The sequence below is a fragment of the Hyposmocoma kahamanoa genome, unplaced genomic scaffold (genome assembly GCF_003589595.1).
Source record: "Hyposmocoma kahamanoa isolate Upper Pololo Valley unplaced genomic scaffold, ASM358959v1 240, whole genome shotgun sequence".
NCBI classification, from domain to species: Eukaryota; Metazoa; Arthropoda; class Insecta; order Lepidoptera; family Cosmopterigidae; genus Hyposmocoma; species Hyposmocoma kahamanoa.
The window spans coordinates 2,190,899-2,215,465 of record NW_020653757.1 but is presented as its reverse complement, the minus strand read 5'-3'; the positions used below and the strand labels follow the sequence as shown (position 1 = coordinate 2,215,465).

Sequence of the window (24,567 nt, the reverse complement as noted above, 5' to 3'; positions counted from 1 at the left end):
CACTTAGACAGCCAAATGGCATTGTTATGAATAGAAAACGTGAAAGGGCTCGAAATGGGTTTATAATTCACAAAAACAGTTTATTTTAGCGATTGTCGAGGCCGAAAAGGAAAACGACAGTCTCATTTTCGACGACATTATTCGAGACCAATGAAAATTGTCATTTACTGTCGTTTAAGAGAGAGTTAAGGCAGAGCATTGCGGTAAAATGGTGTAATATCGTCACAATCATAATTTTTTATAATAAAAAATTGGATATTACTATTATCAAGTCTTGCACAAAAGGATTGAGCTGCTGTGATATTATTGGGTAACTTTTTTCATCTATAAACAAATTCTTTCAAATTGTGTATTTAATAAAAATGGTATTTTTTTTATAATACCAAGTGACGGGACGAACAATACATGCGCCTGACGCTAAGCGACACGTCCCATTGACGTGACACGTTGGCAAGTCCCATGTGCCTGTAATTTCACCAGCACCCTCACCCTTGAAGACCGGAACCCGGTAATACTGACATGACTGCTTGGCGGCAAAAATAGGTAAGGTGGCAGTACTACCCCGAAGGAAGTATCCCACAAGGCTCTAGTGCTACTAAACAATTTGTTTGTTTAACTGTATTTCTCGTATCACTATTTGTACGTGCAACGAATTTAATTTGAAAAACAGTAAATACTTTTTAAATATTCCTACTAATATTTTTATATATGTACAGTAAATAGATAGTAGGTAGATATGTGGCATTGTAGTTGGACGAAGGAAATATTAAAAATCCCAAGCAGTAGTAATAGAAAGTCGCGCGAACGTTAAAAATACCAGTTGGGCAAAAACGTTGGAGAAATTCAAGCACCAAAACCTGTTTAATATTAGACAAAAACTGATGCTTTAAAAGCTCGAATTTATGAACAATTTTAAATTTAAATTGGCAATATAATTCAAAGTTAAGTGAACAAACTCGTTTCGACGACTAAAACGAAGAAGGTTCCGTGGCTCACAGATTGAATTCGCACTGCAAACAATTCGTATTGAAAAATCAATCTCAAGTCGTTTAAGTAATGTTGCAATTTAGTACGTGAATTGACTCGGCGGTCGTGTGTGCTTGTGACGCAATGTTAAAGGCAGTGTGCTTCGACGTTTCATTTGCCAGTATCAACTAAATGCTGCCTAGATATATTTCAGTGAATACGTTAACTATTACAATATATCTACCCATACCTTGTAAGAAAAATTTAGTGAAATTTAGACTTCCTCAAGATGGTTTATTTTGTATTTAAGCAAATGATAGAAATATTCAGTTAGTTGTAATAGTTGAAATAATTAGTAATCTACAGTTTGCTCATGAACCGTAGAACGTATCATTGGAATATGTATGGAAAGCACAAACTCCCAACAACGCTATCACAGCTATGAAATTGTTCATATTTGTATATTTCCAAGGTATAGATAAACAGCCAGACAATATATTCCACGATGCTGAGCTATATAGCAACAATCACGTCAAGACCGTTGAAAACGTTTAATCGGTGATGTCATCAAAGTTAGTGAATAGTGGAAAAACAGGTTTTTTATTTTGTTGTTTTGTCCGTTGCTTTCGAGAAATAATATTTACGTATCTAACATACGGTATGTATTAGACACGTTTAAAATATACTGTTAATTTTATATGTTTATCAGATGTAGAAATGAACAATAATTCGTTTTAAGAGATTCACGGTGTTGCCAGGGCTCTTGAGTCGAAAGTTACGTTTCGTTAACTAAAAATTTACATATATGCTGCAAAAGTTACATTTTCATCCAAGTATTAACGGTACGTATTTATTTATTTACGCTTAAATTAAGCTTTAGCCAGTTTTGCCATCTCCGCTACTTTATTATCTAATTTGGGTGCATTCGTAAACTACTTACAATTGAATGCAGTTGAATTTACAAAATCTCAACTTACTGTAAAGTTACGAAAATCGCCACAAAAGCAAAAGTTACTTACATATTACGCGAAAGGGTCAAATGTTACGAAAAATGTAAGAAATGTAACCATCTGGCAACACTGGAGATTCGTGGGAAAGAAAGAAGAAGGAAAATTATTATTTCACTTCTTTTTCGTTTTCGCTAGAAGTGTAGATTTTGTATGTTTATCAAATGTAGAAATGAACAATAACTAGTTCAAAAATTTTTGTGGCAAGAAAGAAGGAGGAAAATATGTTATTCCTTTCTTTTTCCTTTTCTTTCGTTTTTCGTTGTGGTTAAGATTAATTCGTAACCAATGTTAAACGTTTTACAATAACTGTTGATAAAATAATCTATTTATTTTAAGGTACAATATAGATTTTAAGACCATAATTATAATGATCATTTAGAGCACCCTCAAATTATTATTTTTATTATTGTCACCTGGCTTGTGGCTTCCTGGAAGATATTACTATAGAGTTACTACAGTCGATAGAGTTTTTTTTTATTGCACTTGTATTTTTATGGTAGTTGCTTTTGTCGATATAGGACTAATTTATTTACTAAAATATAACATCAGATGTTTTAACAGCGGAGAAAACCTTTGTGATGAAACCTGCACGTAGGACACAAAAGCTTTGATGACGTGCCAAATTAAGACCTAAAACCGTATGCAGTTGTCGAAGGTATGGTATGATGATTACGTTGATTATTATGAGATGTACATAAATACTTTGATATGAAACATGGTCTCAAATGAGAAATTTAACATTTTAAACAACTTTTTAAGTGAAGTTAGGATAGTTAAATCAGCTTATGGTAAATGGCCAGTTTTATAATTCCGTCTTTGAATACAATGACCCTTATAATGTCAATTATTATAGACACTCGCACCTATTACCTGGTCTTAATGTAGGGTACACATGGTGCCCACCAGAGTAGCGAAAAGTAGCTCTCAGAACTGCTACCAGCCGGACCACTGAGGCCAGGGAGACAATGTCATAAAACAACAAAAGAGATGTATGCTCAGCAGTGCACATTAACACAGTTTAATTACTTATATCAGATTTAACTTCAGTTTCTTTCGATTTAAAATTGCGTGTTCGTCAAAATAAGAAACTTTTAATTGGTAAAACGATTGCTTGAAACAAATTGCCATGTAAATGTGAATCAATCACGCGTCCAACACACACTGCTGGACGAATCGGTTCTAAATAATTTAATTAGTTAAACCGAAAGTCTTCTCTATAATAGCACGATCAGTGAATGTTAGCAGGATGACCAAAAATGAAATGAAAACACACGTGAATAAGGTATAATTTACACATTTTAATGTAAACGCAACATCTTAAGACTAGTTCCGACTTATACAATATCAATACATTAATTTAAGGCGTACAAAAATAACTTACACAAGCTAAACATTACATATTTCTTCCCGTGATCTCACGTTTAACCTTACACTAACATATAGAATATTTTTGCATGCAAAAAATATATATATCTTTTTTTTTTTGTATTTTTTCATCTTTTGTACCTACACTTCTTTCTTTGGCTTGTGAAGACACACTGTTCCATACATACAAAAGGGGATGAAAATGAATTACGTTGCACATTTTTTGCTACTCTTGTTCTTAAAAAATAACTCGACTGTGAAGTCGCAGTATCTGACCCCGACCCCACCCTGAAAAACTAACGTAATTCATACATCTCCCCTAACGGTAACATTGATAAAACTTAATTTATTATTATTAAAATATGGCGTTTACAATTGTAAAGGACGGAAATTCGTTCCACAAACTTAGTCAAAACAATACAATACAATTAATTAATAACATTGCAAGATCATTAAAAAAGTATACAAATTTGTATTTAAATAAACGAAATATAGCACCAGTGGTGGCACTCTGACATTTCCAAAAAATATATACAGCTTACGCTTACGACATGTTGCGGAATTGGTACATGGCGATTGCGCCATTTGCCATTCAAGTCTCGCTAAGCGTATCTCGGCTTGTACCTGGTCGGTTGCGTAAAAATTAACATACCTCGGTGGTCCAATCGAGGGGAACCATGCTCAGACCAGTCGACAGCGAAAGTCACTTATATAACCGTCATGACCGTATATACATTTTTATAGAAACGTATAGATATATGAACGTTTTCTTATTAGAAAGGTGTTACTTAACATGGGCACACAAAAATACTTACAAATACAAAAATAATAAAATAATATGTAAATATATTATGAATATTGTTTATAATCGGTGGTTTTTATATTGTGGGGCAAATATATGTAAAAATGTACATATATTAGTGAATACATATATAAATTAAACGTACAATGTAGTGAGGCATTTAATAAAATATACATACATGTAACCCTACTTATTACTTTGTGTATACCACATACGCATGTACGAGTTAATATACCATATATGTTATGTACTCATACAAACGTGTATACAAAATTGAAAATGAAAAACTTTCGCCGCCAACTGTTTAAACTGACCCTACTTAAGAGTATACAAATCGAACACAAGCATTACATTACGACATAAATACACAATTACTTAACATTTTGTTACTTGTACAGTGGGCACTGCGTGTACTTAGAACCGTGGCTCTAACACGATGTCAAAACCATCAGGTACTGCATACTTGTATCGAGGCCACACTTTTCTCATTCTCAACCTTCTAATATCTACGAGAACAAATCTTAAGGTCTACTACATCGACGCTCAAGCTCAAACTCGCTTGCACGACGCGAAGTCAACGCGCAATGTATCTTAAACTACAGACGTCACGCGACACTTGGTGGGAGGCCAGCAAGATGAAGTCTTTTCAGTTGAGTGGCATGTGAGTCAGGCAGGTATGTGATTCATTCAGTTAAGAAGGACATTAGCCCACTCACCAGATATGGCAGTCTTTATATGAACTCTGACCTTAGGCGTGGCTCATCCTCTTCCCGAATTAAATTAACGCCAATTGAACCCGACGAAGCGACCCAGTGGAATGTAAGGCACAACTTAAAAGCTACAGCTAGAAGTATCTTACGTACTTATTTCCAAGTTCCAGCGAGTCTGGACGCAAAATAAAGATTCGGGGTTTTCCTTTGCACAAGGAAACATGGAAACTTTATTTAGTAAAGCAAATGCAATAAAACGCCTTGGAAGATCTACAGTGAAACTTTAGCGGCGAAAGAAAAGTTAGTCTAAGGCGAATCGAAGTTCGCGTTCGTATCGTAAATGGCGCAAATAAATCGAGAAATCGGAGGATTGTGACGCTAATCGGTGTTGTGATGTAGGAATACTGGTGCTTAACATTCTGTTTCTCCGTCCTTTCGTTCTGTTATATAATGTTCTATTTCCCCTACCTCGTTGAACAGTTTCCACGCGAGGATCAGACTCACGATCTCGCAGAGCGCGATCAGAAGAGTCACTCCGGCGATTACTGAACTGATGATCTTAGTGTAAACAGCGGCCACCTTAGCACATCCCAATCTCTCGTTGGCTTCCTTATCCGTGAACTCGCAAGTGGCTCTGTAGTAGCTGTCCAAGCAGCAGGTCAAAGGCAGGTCGTTTCTCCAGCTTCTGTAATCTCTAGCGTCATTAGCTCCGCAACACTTGAGTTTCCGTTCGATCCTTCCGAAGGCTTTGAACACATCAGGGTTGGATTGCGAGTTGTAGTATCCGTCGTAAACAATGTCTTTGACGAAGGTGTCGGTGTATTCACCGTCGACGAACACGAAGATGAGAACAGCTGCGACGGCTTGTCCAAGGATGATGATAATAAGGAAGATAGCGTATATCCCGAGGAGACCACGGCTCTCCCTCTGTGTTCCGCACCACCCGCAAAGAGCCACACACAAAATGAAAATGCCCAAAATAATAAAGAGCCACGGGGCCACTTGAGGCCAGTACACTCTATAGTCCAACAAATAATGGTTGGTGTTCCTCAAACTGACGAACTCGGTCACTTGCACAAAGAACCATATCCCAGTCGCGGCTGTCACTAAACCGAACACAGCGTATATGATGTTGAGTAAATAAAGCACGTTTTTGTACATGTCTTCCTTTGCCATAGCAAGGCTTTCGAGGGGCACGTAATCGACCGTACGGCAAGATCGTTGTCAACGGAATGAGAGGCGGCGCGATCACGCAACTAGTTTTATAAACGTGACGACGTGCCGTGGGCCTCGAGGCTCGCCGCTGCTGGTCGCCATTCCACCTCTCGCCTTCGCGCCGATCAGATCGCCTGACACACATTTGCCAACACACCTTTTGCTATGACGTTATAGCTTATTTGCGCAAGAGATTTTCTATATCTTCGCCATTGATCCATTTAAAATTTAAATTCTAGATTTTAAAATGTAATTGTTTTGGAATTTAAATTTATAATGTTATAGAATGGAAAGAATTAATGTTGATTTTCATAAACAAATTATAGGGGTTTTAAAAACAAATGACAATTTTTATGTAAAACATTTTTATTACTACCTATATTTACAAACTTATACATTTGGCTTAGACGACTTCAGTCCCTTAAAATCTACATTCTTATAAACTAGAAACCATACTCATTAACGTTTTCCATATTATCACTTAATGGGTGCTGGTTTTCGAGATTCTAATACAAAGCTAATGACACAATGAATTAATAAATATTACAATCACACTGGGTGGGAGAAAATTTCACATTACAATAATATTATGACATTCTTAGTTGTTTTTATTTTGTCAGATTTTAATATATTATTACATTTTACTCAGTCAGTCACTTATAATAAGAATTAAAATTAGAACAGGTACACAAAATTCACACAATGACACCATATCGTAGAGCTTAACTACAGATTCAGGACTTTGCTCATAATATTGGACGCACATATGCGCACCATAAAACATTATCAAGATACCCCAATTACATACAAATCAAGGCTACAATACGGATGGACAAAAGTCCTTCTGGACAAACACCAAAACTCTATACAAAATAGATTGAAGATAACATTGTCAACAACGTACACACTAGATGGCGCTAGTTCATAAAGTTACGACTTTTTTACAATCTAGGTGTCTATGACACACAAAACTTTTTAGGTAGTTACATCATCGTTAGCGCAGATTTAAATACTGTTGATATAAACAAGGAACTAAAGGCTAAATGGTTTTGCGAAAATCATACAAAGTGTACACATGACTCGTTTACATTTAAAATGCATTAATTTGTACCATAAACCAACGTTTTACTTTGTAAGGAACACAGTACAGTATATCAAACGCGCACAGTCGTTGAAAAATACAGTAGTTACAAACACAAGGGACAAGGACAATAGTACATAGATCCACAAGGCTACGAAAATGCGGAACTAAAATCTCCATACAATACCACACACCCTTCACTCCGCTTTCCTTCCCCTCGTCCCAATGAGACCATGTGACATTTTGTTTTGTGATATTCTGCAAATTATCACATTTTCTACGCGTGTTTCGGACCCATAGTTACGCAAGCGTTGTTTAGTTAGTCACTCTCTACAAACGAGAAAGGAAAAACTTACAACGACATTGTTGAAAGCTGCTGTGCGCTCACATATACGTGTGTTATATGATTATTGTCAATTTAAGCACACAAATACTACTGGTTGTATTTTTCTTAAAAAACAGGTTTTACATGTTTGAAAAGTTACACCGAGGTAGAGTCGCACCTTACAAGAACTTTAGTAGCTTTTAATGTGCAGCGTATTTTGAAACTGCCTCTACTGCAAAGTATCAAAGAGAACAGTTACAAAATTGGTGACACATACAAAACTGAGATTACAAAATAAATTATCACATTTCTGTATAATCACACACTTAACTAACTTGAATTTTTGTTCTGGTGACGGTACGGTCTCACAACACGAGATAAGCGTTACTTACATGTGTAAATGGACTCCCGTGAAAACACAATTATGCCTTAAGGAACTTTACAGTTTCATTTACAAGAGGCCTTTGTTGCTCTCGGTTTCCACTCGATTAATCACCCTTGGTTTCGGACGCAACGCCTTCGTGTACAGTGCGCACAGCACCAAGGCGACGGAGCCTAGCAGAGCCGTGAATATCGACACAGCAGACAAAACTTTGATGAAGATCCTCGAGTACTGTGTCGCCACCTGTACACATCCATGTCTCTCGTTGGCCAGTTTGTTTGTGAAGTCGCAATCCAGAACGTATTGTCCGATCCATCCGTGGTAGTAAGTATCGCAGCAGGAAGGTGGAAATTCATTTTTCCAGTTCTTGTAGTCTCGGGGACTTTCAGACCCGCAGCAGTGGAGGCGTCGCTCGATGATGGAGAAGGCAGCTTCGACGTTTTTTTCGGATTTCGATTGGAAGTACGCATCCCACACGGTGTCGTTGATGAAATCGTCTGTCGCTTTGCTGTCAGCGAACACAAGGGCGATGATTGCCGCAGCGATTAGGAGAATAATCGTGATACCTTGGAATACGTTGTAGACTGTGAGCAATCCCTTTTTCTCCTTCCTCACACCAGAGAATCCGCAGCATGATACACAAACAGCCATTACACCGACCACTATAAATATCCACGGCGTCGCCTGTGGCCAGTACACATTATAGTCCAACAAATAATGATTGCTGTTTCTTAAATTTGTGAATTCGGTAACTTCGACGAAGAACCAAATTGCGCCGGCGACTAGAGCGAGGGCGAATATCATGTATAACGCGTTCAAAGTGTGTAGCGAGCACTTGGAAGGGTGACCGGCCATGGTTGACTACTTTTACACTCGGTCGATTTAACACGGTTGTGGACGTGCGTCGAGAGCGCAGACTTGTGATTAAATGGCGTCGCCGGGCGATGGCTAGGTTTTATAAACGAGTGTCTTCGCAAGGTCGGAAGGATGTTGATCACTTCCTACTAATGGGATGAATCAGAGCTCTTAACGAGATGACTCCTGCTCGAGAATAGAACGCTTAGATAAGTGTTACATTGGTGCTAAGCCGATGGATTGAACTTGAACTTAACGGACAATATTTTGCATGTTAGCGTACACATAACTAACAACAGTTACACAAAATCCGTTTAGACCAGCATATACAAATTTCTATGTTTACCCCGCTTACTTTCGTTTTATACTGTCAGTGTCTGTGTGTTGTCTAATTTAAAAAAATAAGCGAATAACAATTTTTCATCATAAACAACAATAACAATTTTTCATAAATAACAATTTTTTGTAAACAAATTACTCAAATAATAAATTAGTCAATCGATTATAAGGAAAAAACAATTACGATGTACACATTATCTTTTTTTTAATTTTGTTAAAACATTGTCATCGTAACACAATGCATATGTGAGAATACCTGACACACTTGCATGCGCTTGCGTGAGAAGATTCGCGTTCATGCACAACTAGGTACATTACCTGCGAGAAGTTTACAAACAAACCTCCCGCCCCCTCTTGACATTCCCAATCATTAATAAAGACCCTCAATGTATAAGACTAAAGTGACCGATCTTACAAAGAAGGTAGAAATACGCAGGTCATGTGTGACGACGGAGTATAGAGTCGCAAGCTACTTGAGTTTGCAACCAAAAATTGAATAAAAGCTAGAAAAAGAAAAGCTGCTACGACAGAGGACTATATGGCAATGAGAAAACTGCAACAAATCACATGGTTACTTCCAGAAGAGCAGAGAGTACAAGGGAACCTCTTTTTTGAAGTCAGTTAAAAACGACTGGACTGATAATAATGAATAAGAATTCCTACATCTTTATGTCTATGAGATATCTGAATAAAGGAGATAGGTGCTGGCTTCCCTATATCGCGATTGAAGTTTAACTGCAGCTCAATCTCCTTTCAAGCATGTCAATAATGGTTAATATTTCTTTATATGAAAGGTTCCTTATGTGCCTTCTTCTAATTTCAAATATCAAGTTTTTATATGTCGCCGTATGATTAATCAGACAATGACTAGTGGTTTAAAAGTGATAAATAAAAATGACTACAAAAGTTTGTGAAATAACATTTATTTTGTGTCGTTCTTTTTCCAAGAACAAACATTTAACGTTTGAAAAAATGCCTTCTGTTTGATCAGTGACACAAGTGTAAATTAAGTAACTTCAAGGTTTCAGGTTCGACGACTGGGGACATAAAAAATCGTAAGGTCATGTTGAAATTATTATTCGTATCTCATTCATGGTGTTTGTTAGATGAGTCAGCGCTATTCGAGGAAACAACCACGTCTGAATCACGGTTTATCGAATTCATTTTACGGTACGTACAATTGACTCACTGGACCTTAAAGGGCTTCCTGACGTTAACAAAAATATACACAGTATAGTTAGCAGTACAAAAAAGTGTGTGAAAAAGTTCGTCCACAAAAGTACCGCCACCTGACCTATTTCTGCCGGCAGTTTTGAAGGCTAAGAGTGCTGGTGAAATTAACGGTACACGGGACTTGAGCACTTATGTCTCCCTCAGATAATTGCGATTGAAAGCCCCGAGTGGCAATGCAACTGCGACTGCGATGAACAGGCGTGTCGCTGACCACCTTAGAGGCCCACCACTTGTACGTCCCGTCACTTGGTGTCATAAAAACAAAGAAAATATATGTATATTATCCTTTTTACTAAAATATCTAAGTCCTTGAATTCATATTTTTATAGCATGCATTTACCCTTAGACTTGGGTGCGGTGCACGGGTCTCTCGTAGGGTCCCATACGCTGGCACTTTGCGGGGTGATTTTGAAACCTCTCTAACAAGCATGTTCTATTCCAAATTAATCTTTTATAATTAATATACCAAAATGTTTGTGATTCAGAAAATCTGTACTAGAATCTTCTATTGGAAAGTAAACAATTTTTCAACAAGGCTCTCACTGCTTTGATAACAAATAGTTTAGAAATAGTTAATCTTGTTATAACAATGGAAAGTGAAGCAACGCCTGTTCACTATGCTTACTCTACCGTGAACGAAACTTAACGGGCTGTTAAGTAGTCCAGTAAAAATGGACCAAGGTCACTTTAACCAATCGGAAGTTTGTATTGCAGTAGTGTTATTAATTAAAATGTCTTATGAATTTATGTTATTTTTAAAATGTAAACTACCAACCAGATCAATCACCAGGTTTCCGAAACCTCTAATCGAAACCTGGAACCTCTAAAACCAATACAGTTGGCTTGGACACACATGTGGGTTTTTATTCAGTACCTAGTCTGCAATGCACATAGTACACAAACATATATGTATACATTTACGAATGACCCAACGGAATGCTGTATATTTTTAAAAGCTGCGATGTCGGAATGCCGTCGTTTTTACACACAACAGAACATAAAAACTTTGCTTGAACGAAAACTGCATGCTAACCGATCTGCTACGGACGATGGCGTGTATATTCTTCGCCTATGTGTAGGAATCACTTAAATCTATAAAGCACGTAGTCTGTAATTGCACAGAAACATTGCACGTAATCGATAGCGTTAACTCATCGGTAATCGAGGCGATTTGATAATTGTAACTAATTGCTGGTGTACTCGCCCGTTCTTCAATTGGCACTAAGGTCACTCACGTGCTCCACTGATGCAAATACTTGTAACTGCGTTTGTTTACGTTTTTAAGCTTGAAACAAACAATCGTAAACGGTCGTCGACAGTGGTTATTTGTTGGAAATTAAACTCCCTCTCTTTTATTGCAAGTTGTTTAAAAATGAACTTTATGTAACTGGGAAAGACATTTTAAAATTGGTTAAGCGGTTTCAGAGTGTACCTCAAATAAGCAAGCGGATGCAAAATCAAGTTTCCGCTGAATAAATTCAAATACGTTCAATTAAAACCATTTTGTAAGCTTATTTATTTATGTTAAACCTTACCACTATCATTGCGGGGTGACCTAATGCGGTAATGCAGTAAATTCCAACTTAAAACTACATATATGTATATCATTATCACTAAATCTTCTTAATAATTGACTTCATACAAACACGACACAATAAAATAATGTAACCCTTTGGAATTCGTTAACTCCAAATGCAAACAAATATATTCAATAAACGATGTTCTGTGCTTTATATTGGAAGTTATTTTATTCGGAATAGACGCGGCTGCCGCCATCGCTCCACATGGCTATAAAGTATGCATAAACTCAGCCCGCTAAAACAAATCGAGTAGAAATTTGACCGCGAAATATTCTGAGTATGTACTGTACGGTACGAGACCAATGCTAAACCTCTTCTCACCTCCAGGTTGACGTACTCAGGTTCCCAAAAGAAGTGGACATGGACACGTCAGCGGGTAAAAAGGATATACCCCAAGTTAATAGGAAACCATATTCAATTTTTTCAATAGATTATGTACAAAATGCTAAGAAAAGTTTCAGAGGCAGTATGTACATTGTACAACCATGGGTCTCAGTCATCTTCTTCTTCTTATCGTGTCGATGCCATACATTATAATGGTTGCCATCGTGGTGAATGTATTTGGCACCCGACGGCGTAAGGTGCGCCAGAAATACAAGAAATAGAGTAAAGTAGAAAACTATGAATGAATATTGTTGTGTTAAGTCTTACACCGTGTTCACGTATCGTAATTTGCGGTCGCGCTGCGGTGGTTTTCCTTCGCTCTGAGTCAACATCATGACTATTTTGCGTTTAATCGTTACTTTATTGACAAATTAGTAGGTGTTCAAATTGTTGCTTTAATATGCGTCACAGGTTACGATTAACCGTGACATATAATTAACTTAATACAATATGTACAAAAGTCACAAGCCAATAGTTCAATCTACGAAAGAATCTTTTGGAAATGGTGGAAACAAAACAATGAAAGCGCAAAGCCAGCACGGTTTATTTCCAGCTCATACAATGCCACCATCCAATCGTTTCTGGTCTCCCCTAAAAAGTGAAACGCATTTCATTTCTAGCAACTGTCTACATTTTCCCTCAGTATCCTGCATGAGTAGCAGCCTACAGGGAGTACACAATGTGCTAATATCACGCGATCGAAATTCGTGGCCATTTGCATTTCTTTCACTACACATATGATTCAAGATTAAATTCTATTTTAAATACACATTGACACGTAACTTTCAAGGGACACTAAATCATAAGTTAATTTACTTAAAATTGTTACAGGTAGGGTAACTTATATATATACTCTTCTTTTGTTTATATATTAGTCAAAAACCTTTGTTGATTAAAATTGCTCAACAATAATAATCCATTAAAGTGATGCAGAATTCTTCGCACTTGTCCAATATATCTTGTACAAATATTTATTTTGATTATAACACTTGTAATGGTTTCATGACCAATGTAAACTTCCTTGTACACGTTTAGTTGTGACACAGTTTTTGCAAAAAATATTAATGTGCAAAACCGCTTATCCGTCTGTGGTTTATTGAAATTATTATTACGGGATTATTTCATTTTCAATCAAAAATGTATCCCAATACTTACGTTTAATATATGCGTTATTATTCTAAGTGGTAGGAAAGTAAAACAATAATTTGAAAGTCGTACTCTAGTACCTTTAAGTGTTTTACAATAAAATATTCCTATACTCTACTTCCAAGAGTTTTCGAATCACTTTTTGATTGAGCCACAAACTTCTTAACTTGGTTAAGCATAAAAGCACTGTTCCGGGCAGCATGTAAGCATCCCTTCATTCGTCAAGTGAGTTTTGAATGCGATCTCTTGGCTGAAGTTTGGAGACACGGTTCGCAGCCAATCACGAAAGTTTTTGAACCAATCAGACCTGGTATTCAAACATTCGGTTGATAGATTTTGCTTATAATATCTTTCTGGGAAGCAGCTTCGACGATAAAAATATCACACAAAATATCACGATGAAATTAAAGTTTTCTACCCACCGTATGATAGACTTCAGTCAGAATCTCCTTACAGGAGTCTTGTCCAATTGAAGTTGCCGTGGGTCATCTGCGAAGCGATGAGACAGGCGATCACGCTGCGATGATCGAGACCAGGGAGCCCTAATTGAGCAGATCAACGGCACGCTCAGCGGATGTCATCCGGAAGACAGTCGGATGCCAGCGAATGCGGAAATCTAACAGTGTTCAAAGTTTGACGAACAACATCTGATAATGACGTCGATGACAAATGGTTTATAGATGGATACTATAAGCTATACCAAACAATATACATATACCAACTAGATAAGAATATTAAATTTGGATTCTCATAACTTTCGCTGCATTACTGAAATGAAGCCAATTCAATGAATAATGCTTACGGCGCTACAAAGTTCAAAGAACCCTACACGAAGATCTGTAACAAACACATAGACGAATCCATTAGATTGGCAGAGCAATTCTTTCTTTGTGTTCAATATTTACATTGTATAAAAAACAATGATGGCCCATTGAGAGAACGGTAGTTTTTCAATTGCGAGGTTCGAGGGTCGAATCTCTGGCACATGTACATTTTAATTTCCAAGTGAAATTTTTGTAAACATTTAGTTGCAACACCGCGCAAGAAAACATCTTGTACAAACCTGCATGTTGAAGGAGTAGTTGCTGTAGAGCTCCTTGTGGAAGAGTTTGTCGAGGAAAGTGCTGCCACCTCACCTATTTCTGCCGCCATGCCAAGCAGTAGTGTTCACGTTGCTGCATTCCGATTTCGAAGGGTAAGGGTGCTGGAAGAGTTACAGTACAAGTTCTGAGTGGCACAGCAACTGTTATGAGCAGACGTGTCGTTTACCACCAAGCAAACGACAAGTCGTTAGAACAAGTTCCTCCCGTCACTTAGTACTGTAAAAAAAGGGTTCGCAACCCTCGGAACGCGTGTGGGTTGGGGACATACCCCAAGGACAGTGGTTAAATTGTATCCTAAAAGACCGGAGCCCTACAGTGGATAGGCAAGGTATAATAAATTAATTGTTTTGTTATTAAGTTGTTACTTCTATTATAAATTCTAGACATCCTTCAGAATTTTCCAGAAAGTTCTGAGTAAACTTGAAGCCCTAAAGGGAAGTACTAGACGTCTCATGAGTGCAGATGAGCCATGGGCGAGCACAGGAAATCGTTACAATGGTCTAATTACCACACAATGCTCCACTCATAATACCTACATATGATAGCAAATATACTTCGTTGGCTGCGTGACATACTGCGAGTATGAGTGTGCTGTATTAACGCGACTTTTTATTGTTAGCACCTCAGTGGAGTGCACGAAAGGAGTCTCCCCGCAGACGCATGTTATGTATCCAGATTTGCACATAACACACATACCTAAATCGTCAGGTCAATGCACTTGCATTCGCGCACCCCGGAACGCGCGCCCCGTGCATTGCGACGTGACCGATGCAAAACTCGTCATTTTAATTATAATTATGAGACTTTTTTCGGCCCAACGTACCTAACTTCGGACGTTCTTAAAATTATTTACTTAATATAAACTTAAGAAATACCTTTGTGGAAATTTAATATAGTTATTCATCATACTTTACTTCATCTCCACTGCGGTCACTCTATATAATTCGCATGAATTGTATTCCTTGTACATCTGCCGCACCTTCCCCCGGCCCCGATGGAGCCCCGGTTATGTGTAATAAGAAAACATTTACGTAAAATTATCAAATTATTTATTTTGTTCAAAATCAGGTCATCACTGATTCTTACCCGAGTAAATAACCGAATAACAATTTAGCAATTCTGTGAAACCTGAAAAACGACAATATGACAATATTCATTTAAGAGATGCCTCATCTCCATAATTGCTTCGATAAGCAATTAGGTAGGCGTAGGTGGAATATATTATCTGAGCATTTTATTATTTCCGATAACTATAAAAAATGTCAACGTCATTGACATGTCAAGATCCTCGGCGTCAACATTTCGTTATATCACATTATGTATTCATTTATTTTCATTTTTATTGGACTAGTCGCCGATCACCTTTCAACTTTTAAAGCACCCTTTTAAGGCACCCTTTTACTTAAAACGTAGGAAATACTTACACTCGGTGCGCGAATATTAAATATTTTTGTTATTTTGACCAACACCGTACACGGAGTAAAGAAAGAAATAAAAGAATTTTCGTAACGTATATATTATTTGGCCAAATAAATGCACTAAAGGATTCCTTAATAATAAACTTAAAATTGCTAAATAATGGAGTAACATCGACAAATATATCGCCTACCTAACTTATAGTTAAATAAATTACCTACTTTAAACAGTTGCACTGCAACGTTTTGAGGATCTCCTTGAAATCAATTCAAGTGAGTATTAGAACCGAAAACCCTTAGTTAATTAATGAAACAGTTTTCGTATCATTGTAAAGTAAGTAATAGACAATTCGTTGAATAGAATTTCTAACCAGTATGCGGCAACGAAACATCGACATAACGGATAACCGTAAAAAACAAATAACGAAGTACAAATAACAATTGCGCAAAGTCCTAACCGCAGTAGTCTCATCGTCATTCATATTATAAACATTGTTAAATTCGTCATGTAAGTGGGGCTACTGAATTACGTCACTAACTACAGCGGAAGATGCAAATTAAGACCGACGGCGGCGACGGCTCAACGCGAACTTGCGACACGTACCACATAAGATCTACAAGCTTACCGATGAGACAGGTACACGTTACACCAGCCTTATTTATTCGCCCGTCTTTTGCATTTTGTTACTAATATGTATAGCTACAACAACTGACTTAGATACTAGTACATTACATTTTATATCACAAAGGTTCATAGCCGTTCGTCAGTGCTGAGGGAGCAAAACATTACTTCCCTTTATAGACCAACGAGTAAAGGCAACTATTAAATATATTGTACAAATTTCACACCATATTTTTAACAACAATTTACTATTTCGTGCAATCTATACATTGCTCGCAGTAAATAGTAAATTTGGAAAAAAAATCCTTAGTTATATGTGCTCCAAGCACATAAAAGTTCAAGAGCTAGGAACCTCCTCTGAGTATCAGGATAAAATCTAATAGAACCTATATAAAATATTAACTTATATTACAACTTTCATTCTCATACTTCTTAAAATTGAAATAGCCAGTACCAAACTAATGACACACAAAAACGCCGTGACGCCCGACGCCGTTGTGCCAATTATGAATATCCACTTGATCCAATGGTTAGCGACTTCGATGCATCCCTTTCTTTGGTTCATAATATCGTTGCAGGTGATGTCATCTTTGCTATCGCAGCATGACAATGGTATGCGCTGGTAATTTCTAACGCCATCGGCTCCACAGCAGTGCAGGGCTTGTTCGAATTCACCAAACTTCTGAGCTACGTCAACTCGCAATTGGGCTTGTTTAAAAACGTCATGTATGGTCTCATTCGTGAATTCTTTGCTCTCTTGAATGGCCACTGCAACAGTCACAGCTCCCGCAGCGGACAATATTAATATGACTATAGTTATAAATATGTTGTACGTGATAAGCAACTCTTTGTTTTCGAATCCGACGCCGCAACAGCCGCAGCACATGACGAAAAGCACCAGGGCACCAACAGCAATGAAGATGTAGGGCAAAAGCTGTGGCCAATAAACAGTGGTATCTAATTGATATTTCTCGTAGTTTCTTAAGTCGGTAATTTCCTTGACTGCTAGACAAAAGAATACGGCTCCGGCCGCTGTTATTAGAGCCGTGATGGTGTACAGCACGTTCACCAAACAAAACGCTCCTTTTAGACACGAACTCGCCATTTTTTATTCGCCTTCTTTTTTTCTCTCCAATATTTGATGATAGCCTCTCTCTTCACTTCAAGTTTTCTTTCAGTAAGCAACCACTCTTGAACACTCTTAATGGCAACTTAATTACAACATTGCTTGTTTATTTTCTTCTTGCAAACACTCTGTATGTTCTTTCTCACTCAAATAATTAGAATTAAAACATAACAATTAAGCACTTCGAGCTTCGTCTTGTCCGTAAGTTCAGCAAGGAATGACAAATCAAATGCTCAGTTCAGCTTTTATAAATTACTTCCTGTGGTTTCCTATGAATCAAGCCATGAATTAAATAATTTTCCTCGTATTAGCGAGCAGGGCTTTAGGATACGTGAGTATGGACATATTCTTGTGTTTGTTTTTTATATAATATATAATAGGGTTTTCCGTCACGTCACATTTTCAATTGGGCTCATTTTGTTAGACAACGTGTAGGTGTGTACGCGGTTGGGAACATCGGAAAACAACAAAGATAAAATAATAAACTTCTTTACAAGAACTGTTATTTTTCAATTTATTTTTGTTACAAAAAAGTTATCACAGCTTAAATATAAAACTAGGTAGTATTGTATTGCTGACTTTTTTGTAGATCACTGATGACTAATATTTTATAGGACATTATTTCCAGGTACTCGTATATCCAAGGGTTTGATCAGCGCCGCACTTCGTTCCGCCTCGCGCGCGTCGCGAGGAGGGCCGGCGCGCAGCGGGCGCGCTTTAACGTTGCCATATTTTTTTATTTGTCAACTCATTCAAATGAAACAAACACAAAATATGATTCCAAGCTCGTGTTGATACATCATTGAGAACCGCAACCAAATGGAATCAGCCGTTGTGTACACTAACGCGCACAAACGCACGCACATAAACAGATAAACAGGTATAACTTGTAAAAACTGATGAGTTAGTTTTAAAACGTTAAACTCAGCTACTTTTTTTGACCATCTCAGTGATCCAATGGTTTGCACTGTGGGCGCTGGATGAGGAGGTACCAGACTCGATTCCCGATAGGACCAATTTAGTAAACGAACTTTTCTATATTGAAATCTGGATATAAATAATGTGGATATTTGACATATTATTATTATAATTTTATGTTATTATGTCGTATCCACACAATGGACTAAGGCTTATATATTGAACACCTTCGGCAGATCACTAGTCTCGGTGCTTAGTTGGAAACCTTCAACGCATGCTCTTTCAACCTTCCATGGAAATAACTGTTAAGCGGTACGTTTTAACAAAAATATGTGTGTATTTTCCTATACATTCACTTGCGTTACGTAGCCTAACTGTGAACCAGGAATGAGAACCATATACGGCGTGATATCAAAATGACTCATGTACCTGTTCTGACTCACGCTACGACCGCCATTTCTCAGAAATATCTGCTCATTTCTTGAAATCAAACGTATTCTACCAAAGATCTTAACTACAAATTTAGTATTGCCATTGCCAATTTATAATTCACCAATACATTTACTCACGAACTCTAAAATTAAATGCAAAGAAAAACGTTAGAATAGGGTTTTTTTGTATAATTTATTTTTACAACTAACTAAACTTTAGAGTAAAGTAAATAAGACAACTTTTTTGATAGCAAAGTCATCGTTGTCTGTGTAGAATAAACAACCTTGTTTTTGCTGTTAGTTATGAATAAATTACTTAACTGTTGTTTCGCAGAATTATTTAAAAGACAACAAATGTAAATTTGCCACGAATCATGCATCAAATATTTGAGTTGACGCATACAGATTTCCCTATCATGGAACCGTGACCTTGTGAAGATGACAGATAAGGGATCTTATCTCAATTAATAACTTGTATGACATAATATGTCTTACAAGAGTCTACTGTGTTTCTGATATTGTTCGATAAGCGGCAGTCGTGTAACAGTTAGCTAAGTCATAACAGACAGTTATTAAAAAATTGATCAGTCAACAAATCTCCATATACCGGATTAACTTTCTACTATTAAAATTATTTTTAACCGTAAATATAGCCAACATTTTCTCGTCAAAGGAGATTCCTATTGAGTGAAGACGAGTATAGTGTCGTTTTCTGAGACAATTGCAGACTTTAGATGATATTAATTAATTGCTGCTTACGTCATCAAGGCAGTAGCTTGAGCTATTTTTAGCTATCTTAATTTTTAGCCTTTACTCTGCAGCACATTTATTACATTCCTCAATTAATATCCAAAACTTCATAGACGTTACACATAAACAACATTACGGGAAGGAGCACATTCTCCTCGCGATATGTATTGAATCACGAGTCTTGCAGCGATACAATTGCGTAGCCCTTTTGCTAAGACCCCAAACTTTCTTACATTTCGTACGTGTTCCACGGGACTTTAGATTTCTGAAGACGGAAGTAGACTCATGAGGCAAGGTTGTATTGATTAGTTACATTAACAATAAACTGTTCAATAAACTGAAACTACGTCAAAATTGTTCGTAAACCGAATAGTATGGTCGATTTGAGTAATGCTTCGGTATTTCGATTCCAATGGTCGATTTGGTTAGTCTCGTTCCCAAGTGACCTCATAGGAAATAGTGCCCTGCAGCACAACTTGCAATGCGTAATGCTCTCTCTATATTTGGCTTCTGGAAGCAATGGCTTGTACTCCCTTGTTCTAGTTCACAATATCAAAAACTACGTAATTATACGAAATCACGTGATAAAGCGAATGACACGGGTTTTTAGAGAAATGTAAAACATTCTTTTATAATTTTTTAACTTTTTTCTGCCGAAATATATTTCTATAATAACGAATTTCTGTCCGAACGTCGTACTAATGTGTTACAGAACTAACAAGGAACAACAGCTGTAACGATTGCTACGTACGCACAAGCGTACATACTGTCTAACTGTACTTATTGATTGTTGAGGACGAGAGGAAACAGGGAATTAGTAAGGTGCAAAAAGGCCCTTAAACATTTGTAAGGACCTTCATAATTCCGTTAAGAACGTCAATTAATTTATATCCAACCTTTATGTACTGACACTTGAGATTTAAACTCAACTCTATGCCGTTTACGATAAGAACGGTCCAAAGTGTCAAGGATGTGCTCTTGACTTTTGACTTCGATTGTAAGAGAGATTTTGAGGCATATATACAGGGTGTAATCGTTAAGTGTATCCTAACGATTATTCCATAAATATAAGAGATACCAAATATATATAGTATTGTATTTTCATTTAAGGTTTTAAATAAAAATATACTATATATATATATATATACATATACATAAATAAACTGATATCGAAAGTACATTGCCTAATGAGTAAGACGACATCAATAGCTTTTTACAAACAAAATTAAAAATTACCAAAAATTTTGTCGTTAAATGCTCCCATACATTTAATATGACATTGGTAGAGATGCTGACCTAATTTAAGAGATAACAATAAGTTTACAGATACTAAACAAAACTATCTTGTAATTGAATGAAAACGAAGTGATGTTTATTTTTAAGTAAGTACAAAATTTGGTACTCGAAGCCGTTGTTCGAAACTAAAGGCTCTTTACGAGTGTCATACTAAATGTGTGGAAGCGCTTAACCTTTTACTCATTAGGTCACGTACTTTCGATATCAATGTAAGCTTTTTGATCCCTTATATTTACGAAATAAGGTCCCAGTAGTGCCTGGGCACACTTAACGATAACACTCTATATATTTAGTTGGTTTAATGATGTAGTGGCCACTACATTAGAATAACTCCACTGAGATTACAATAATTTAGGTATTTCATATTCCGTAACGCAACAATTATGACAAAATAATACAATTGCTGGTTAGTCAAACTTTTTTGATATAATGAGATGAGTCGCGAATTCGTCACAAAAACAATTGTCAAAGAAACACTTCTCTAAACTTTTTAATGTTTGTTATTCTTTTAACAAAGTTTCAGAGTGTTTTCGGTAATAAAACGATCATAATTTAAACCCCCTTTCCTTGGGGGATTGTTGCCAAAAATAAGGGAGGCTTCGCCCCACTTGTCTCCTCTCATTTGTTTTTTAGTAATGAATTATTCTAATCTCTTTGTGTAGAATTGAGAGATAACCATGAGTAATGTTGGGATGCGTTTTGTATTTTCAGCGCTGCCGCTGTGCTATTACAAAAACGGGTTGACGCAGTCGCTCTGCTCGACGAGTAATTGAACCTGAATACTGCTGCTTCAACAAACCATACATTTATTACTTTTAATAACGCACACATATTAATAGAAAATTCTATAATTAAATTAAAAATATAATAATGGAATAGAAATTGAATTATAAATAAGAATAATAAATTGTTATTAAGATCAGTTTCCTACTTGTCGCCTTGCTCATCCAGTCTTTGCCAGCTACTTTGTTTATTTCATCTGTCGCATCTCTCTTTTGGTCGACCTCTGGTCCTCTTATTTTGAGGTTTTGTCCATGTGGTTATTTTTTTGCCCATTTGTCAGGGCACATATTTTCAGTTATAATACAAATATAACTAACTGTCTCCGTGGACGAACGGTTACCATGCCGGACTGCCACGCAGAGGTCCCAGATTCGATTCCCGCGTCGGAAGAAATAATTGTATGGCCTACATTTATTTCTCTCGTGAGTTTGGGCGTAATTTGTGGTCGTCTATGTGTGTGTCCATGGCACCCGCGACACAGGGTTTCCCTAGTGCGGGCCTATGTTGATAGTGTGCATTATTATCATTATTACAAAAAGGGCGATTCGTAGTATTTATAACTTGCGTTATTAGGACCGTGACTTGCCAATAGATTTACGCTAATTATAATGTAAATACGAAAAAATATTCATTTATTGCCCGAAAACAACAAAATATACAATTTTAATTATTACATGATATTAAATTGTTTTTTGAGGAATTACTCTACTAGTTTGTTATAATTATCAATAGAAAGACCAAGCACTAAGAAAAATTCCTTCGATCTGGCTGGATTCCATCCAGCGTCTTCCAGCATAACAGTCTGGTACGGAAGGATTTTTTCTTAGTGTTCGTCCCTTGTATTGATAGGTAATTACAATTAGACAATAAAGTTAAGGATTTGTCATTCAAAAATTCGAACATAGTATAGTATATTTTATAGTACCTACCTACATTAAACAAAATCAGAAACTTTTTAGGTTAACTATACACCAATATATTGTATACAAATGTAGTGGTATGATTTAAATGTAACTATAAACTACGCAGAATGAGGAAACCGGGACGGTGATTATGATAATGGGACCGTGAGTCACACCGAGCCACCAGGCAAGACCGACGCACTGCCCTGCACGGTGGCAGCTAATGGTTTCGTTAAAAGGACAGTGTAGCCAGATAGTTGGTTCAGTCCATACCAAGGCGTATTAATTACGTACTATAAATGTTTGTACTGACCGCATTTTATTACGCCATTTTATTTAATTAATTTAAGATATTTGACATGTCACATCGTATTACAGTTGAAGAAATATTATTTGCACAGACGAGTTATCTCTTGGAATGGCTTATTCTTTCTATTACAATACAGTAATAAAACCATCAACACTTCTTTTACTTAGAGCTTATGCGAATTTAACGATCTTGGTCCATACGAGTCATGGATGCGCTAAATGTTTTTTACTCTTGAGGCCGTTTTTTTCAAACCTGCAACTGCTTCGTAAAACACCAGCTGACTCTTTTCTTACTAATTCAACGAAGTCAGCTCCGCATAAAAATTACCAAGCTTAGAATTAAGTGCCAATGCGTAAAAGTGTTTAAAGTTGTTGTTTGCACTATACCGATGGCACGTGCGTTACCGAGACGGCTCACTCTTTTGTCCTATTGTCCTCTAAAAATGAGGCGATAATACGAATCGGTGCAAACAGTATTTCGCCAATTATCCATAAATAATGAGAACATTAAGGAACCTTAACCACTTGGGCACAAATGTCTACAGTCAAAATTCATTGTTTCTTGCTCAATGTAAATATTTCTTGCTTACGAAATAAAACCTTTAGTAGCAGAAGACTTCCTTGTGAAAGAGTTCGTCCAGGGAAGTACTGCCACCTTACCTATTTATGCCGCCAAGCAGTAATGTGAGCATTAGTGCATTCCGGTTTTGAAGGGTAAGTAAGGTTGCTGGTGAAATTGTAGGCACATGGGACTTCTCAACTCATGTCTCCTCCTGACCTCTGAGTGTTACTGCAACTATTTTGGGCAGGCGTGTCGCTAACCACCAGGCGCACGACTTGTTCGTCCCGTCTCTTGGTATTATAAAAAAATATTTAAAAATCCATTAAATTTCGCCCATTGGTTTAATAAAGATATATCTGCAAAATCACAACTTTTCAGAAGAGACGTTTAAGGATCTTATGAACGAAATCAATCGATAAGAGAGCTAATATGTAATAATAGAGAGATAAAATTTCACATATAGATAATCCGTTTCATGTACTTTGTATTATTTTTGTTACATGTGCCTTTATTATAACAAGGGTACCTATGATTGTCTTGATTGTCCAAGGACAACTGTGGATTATAACAGCTACGTCATTATTACTACATTGATGTAGTACAATCGCACGTAGTAACATACAAGTGTTATATGCCTTAGAGAACATTAAATCTAAAAAAATGGGGTTCAAAATAAACCGAAATTTAGTACAAAAGATACGACTGCGGTGCATAACTTACTTTCGTAGCAACTAATTATTCTAGAGTATAAACAAAAAAATAAGATACATTAATAACTTAAATACCAAAGCTTTTTTTATAAAACATAAGTGCGCATTTGACCTCCATCTCACCTGATGAAAAGTGACGATGAGGTCGACAATGGAGCATGCACACCTAAATAATGCCTATTCACACTCGCCTTGTAAAGGCCCAAGTTATAACGTTCAGGGAACAAGTCTGCAGGCAGGGAATTCC

At 36.8% G+C, this 24,567-nt stretch overlaps 3 protein-coding genes across 3 annotated transcripts; all 3 read right to left on the bottom strand.

The window, feature by feature from the left end:
• Positions 1-3,845: 3,845 nt before the first annotated feature.
• Positions 3,846-6,073, bottom strand: LOC113228779 (23 kDa integral membrane protein-like). Its single transcript, XM_026462157.1, has one exon. It carries the CDS (start codon positions 6,027-6,029, stop codon positions 5,265-5,267), a length of 765 nt encoding a protein of 254 aa, XP_026317942.1. The 5' UTR covers positions 6,030-6,073; the 3' UTR covers positions 3,846-5,264.
• Positions 6,074-6,679: 606 nt separating this feature from the next.
• LOC113228761 (23 kDa integral membrane protein-like) lies at positions 6,680-8,781 on the bottom strand. Its single transcript, XM_026462132.1, has one exon. The coding sequence runs from the start codon at positions 8,709-8,711 to the stop codon at positions 7,926-7,928; it is 786 nt and encodes a 261-aa protein (XP_026317917.1). The 5' UTR covers positions 8,712-8,781; the 3' UTR covers positions 6,680-7,925.
• A 7,128-nt stretch (positions 8,782-15,909) lies between these two features.
• LOC113228790 (CD63 antigen-like) lies at positions 15,910-17,661 on the bottom strand. Its single transcript, XM_026462174.1, has one exon. The coding sequence runs from the start codon at positions 17,636-17,638 to the stop codon at positions 16,937-16,939; it is 702 nt and encodes a 233-aa protein (XP_026317959.1). The 5' UTR covers positions 17,639-17,661; the 3' UTR covers positions 15,910-16,936.
• Positions 17,662-24,567: the final 6,906 nt, after the last annotated feature.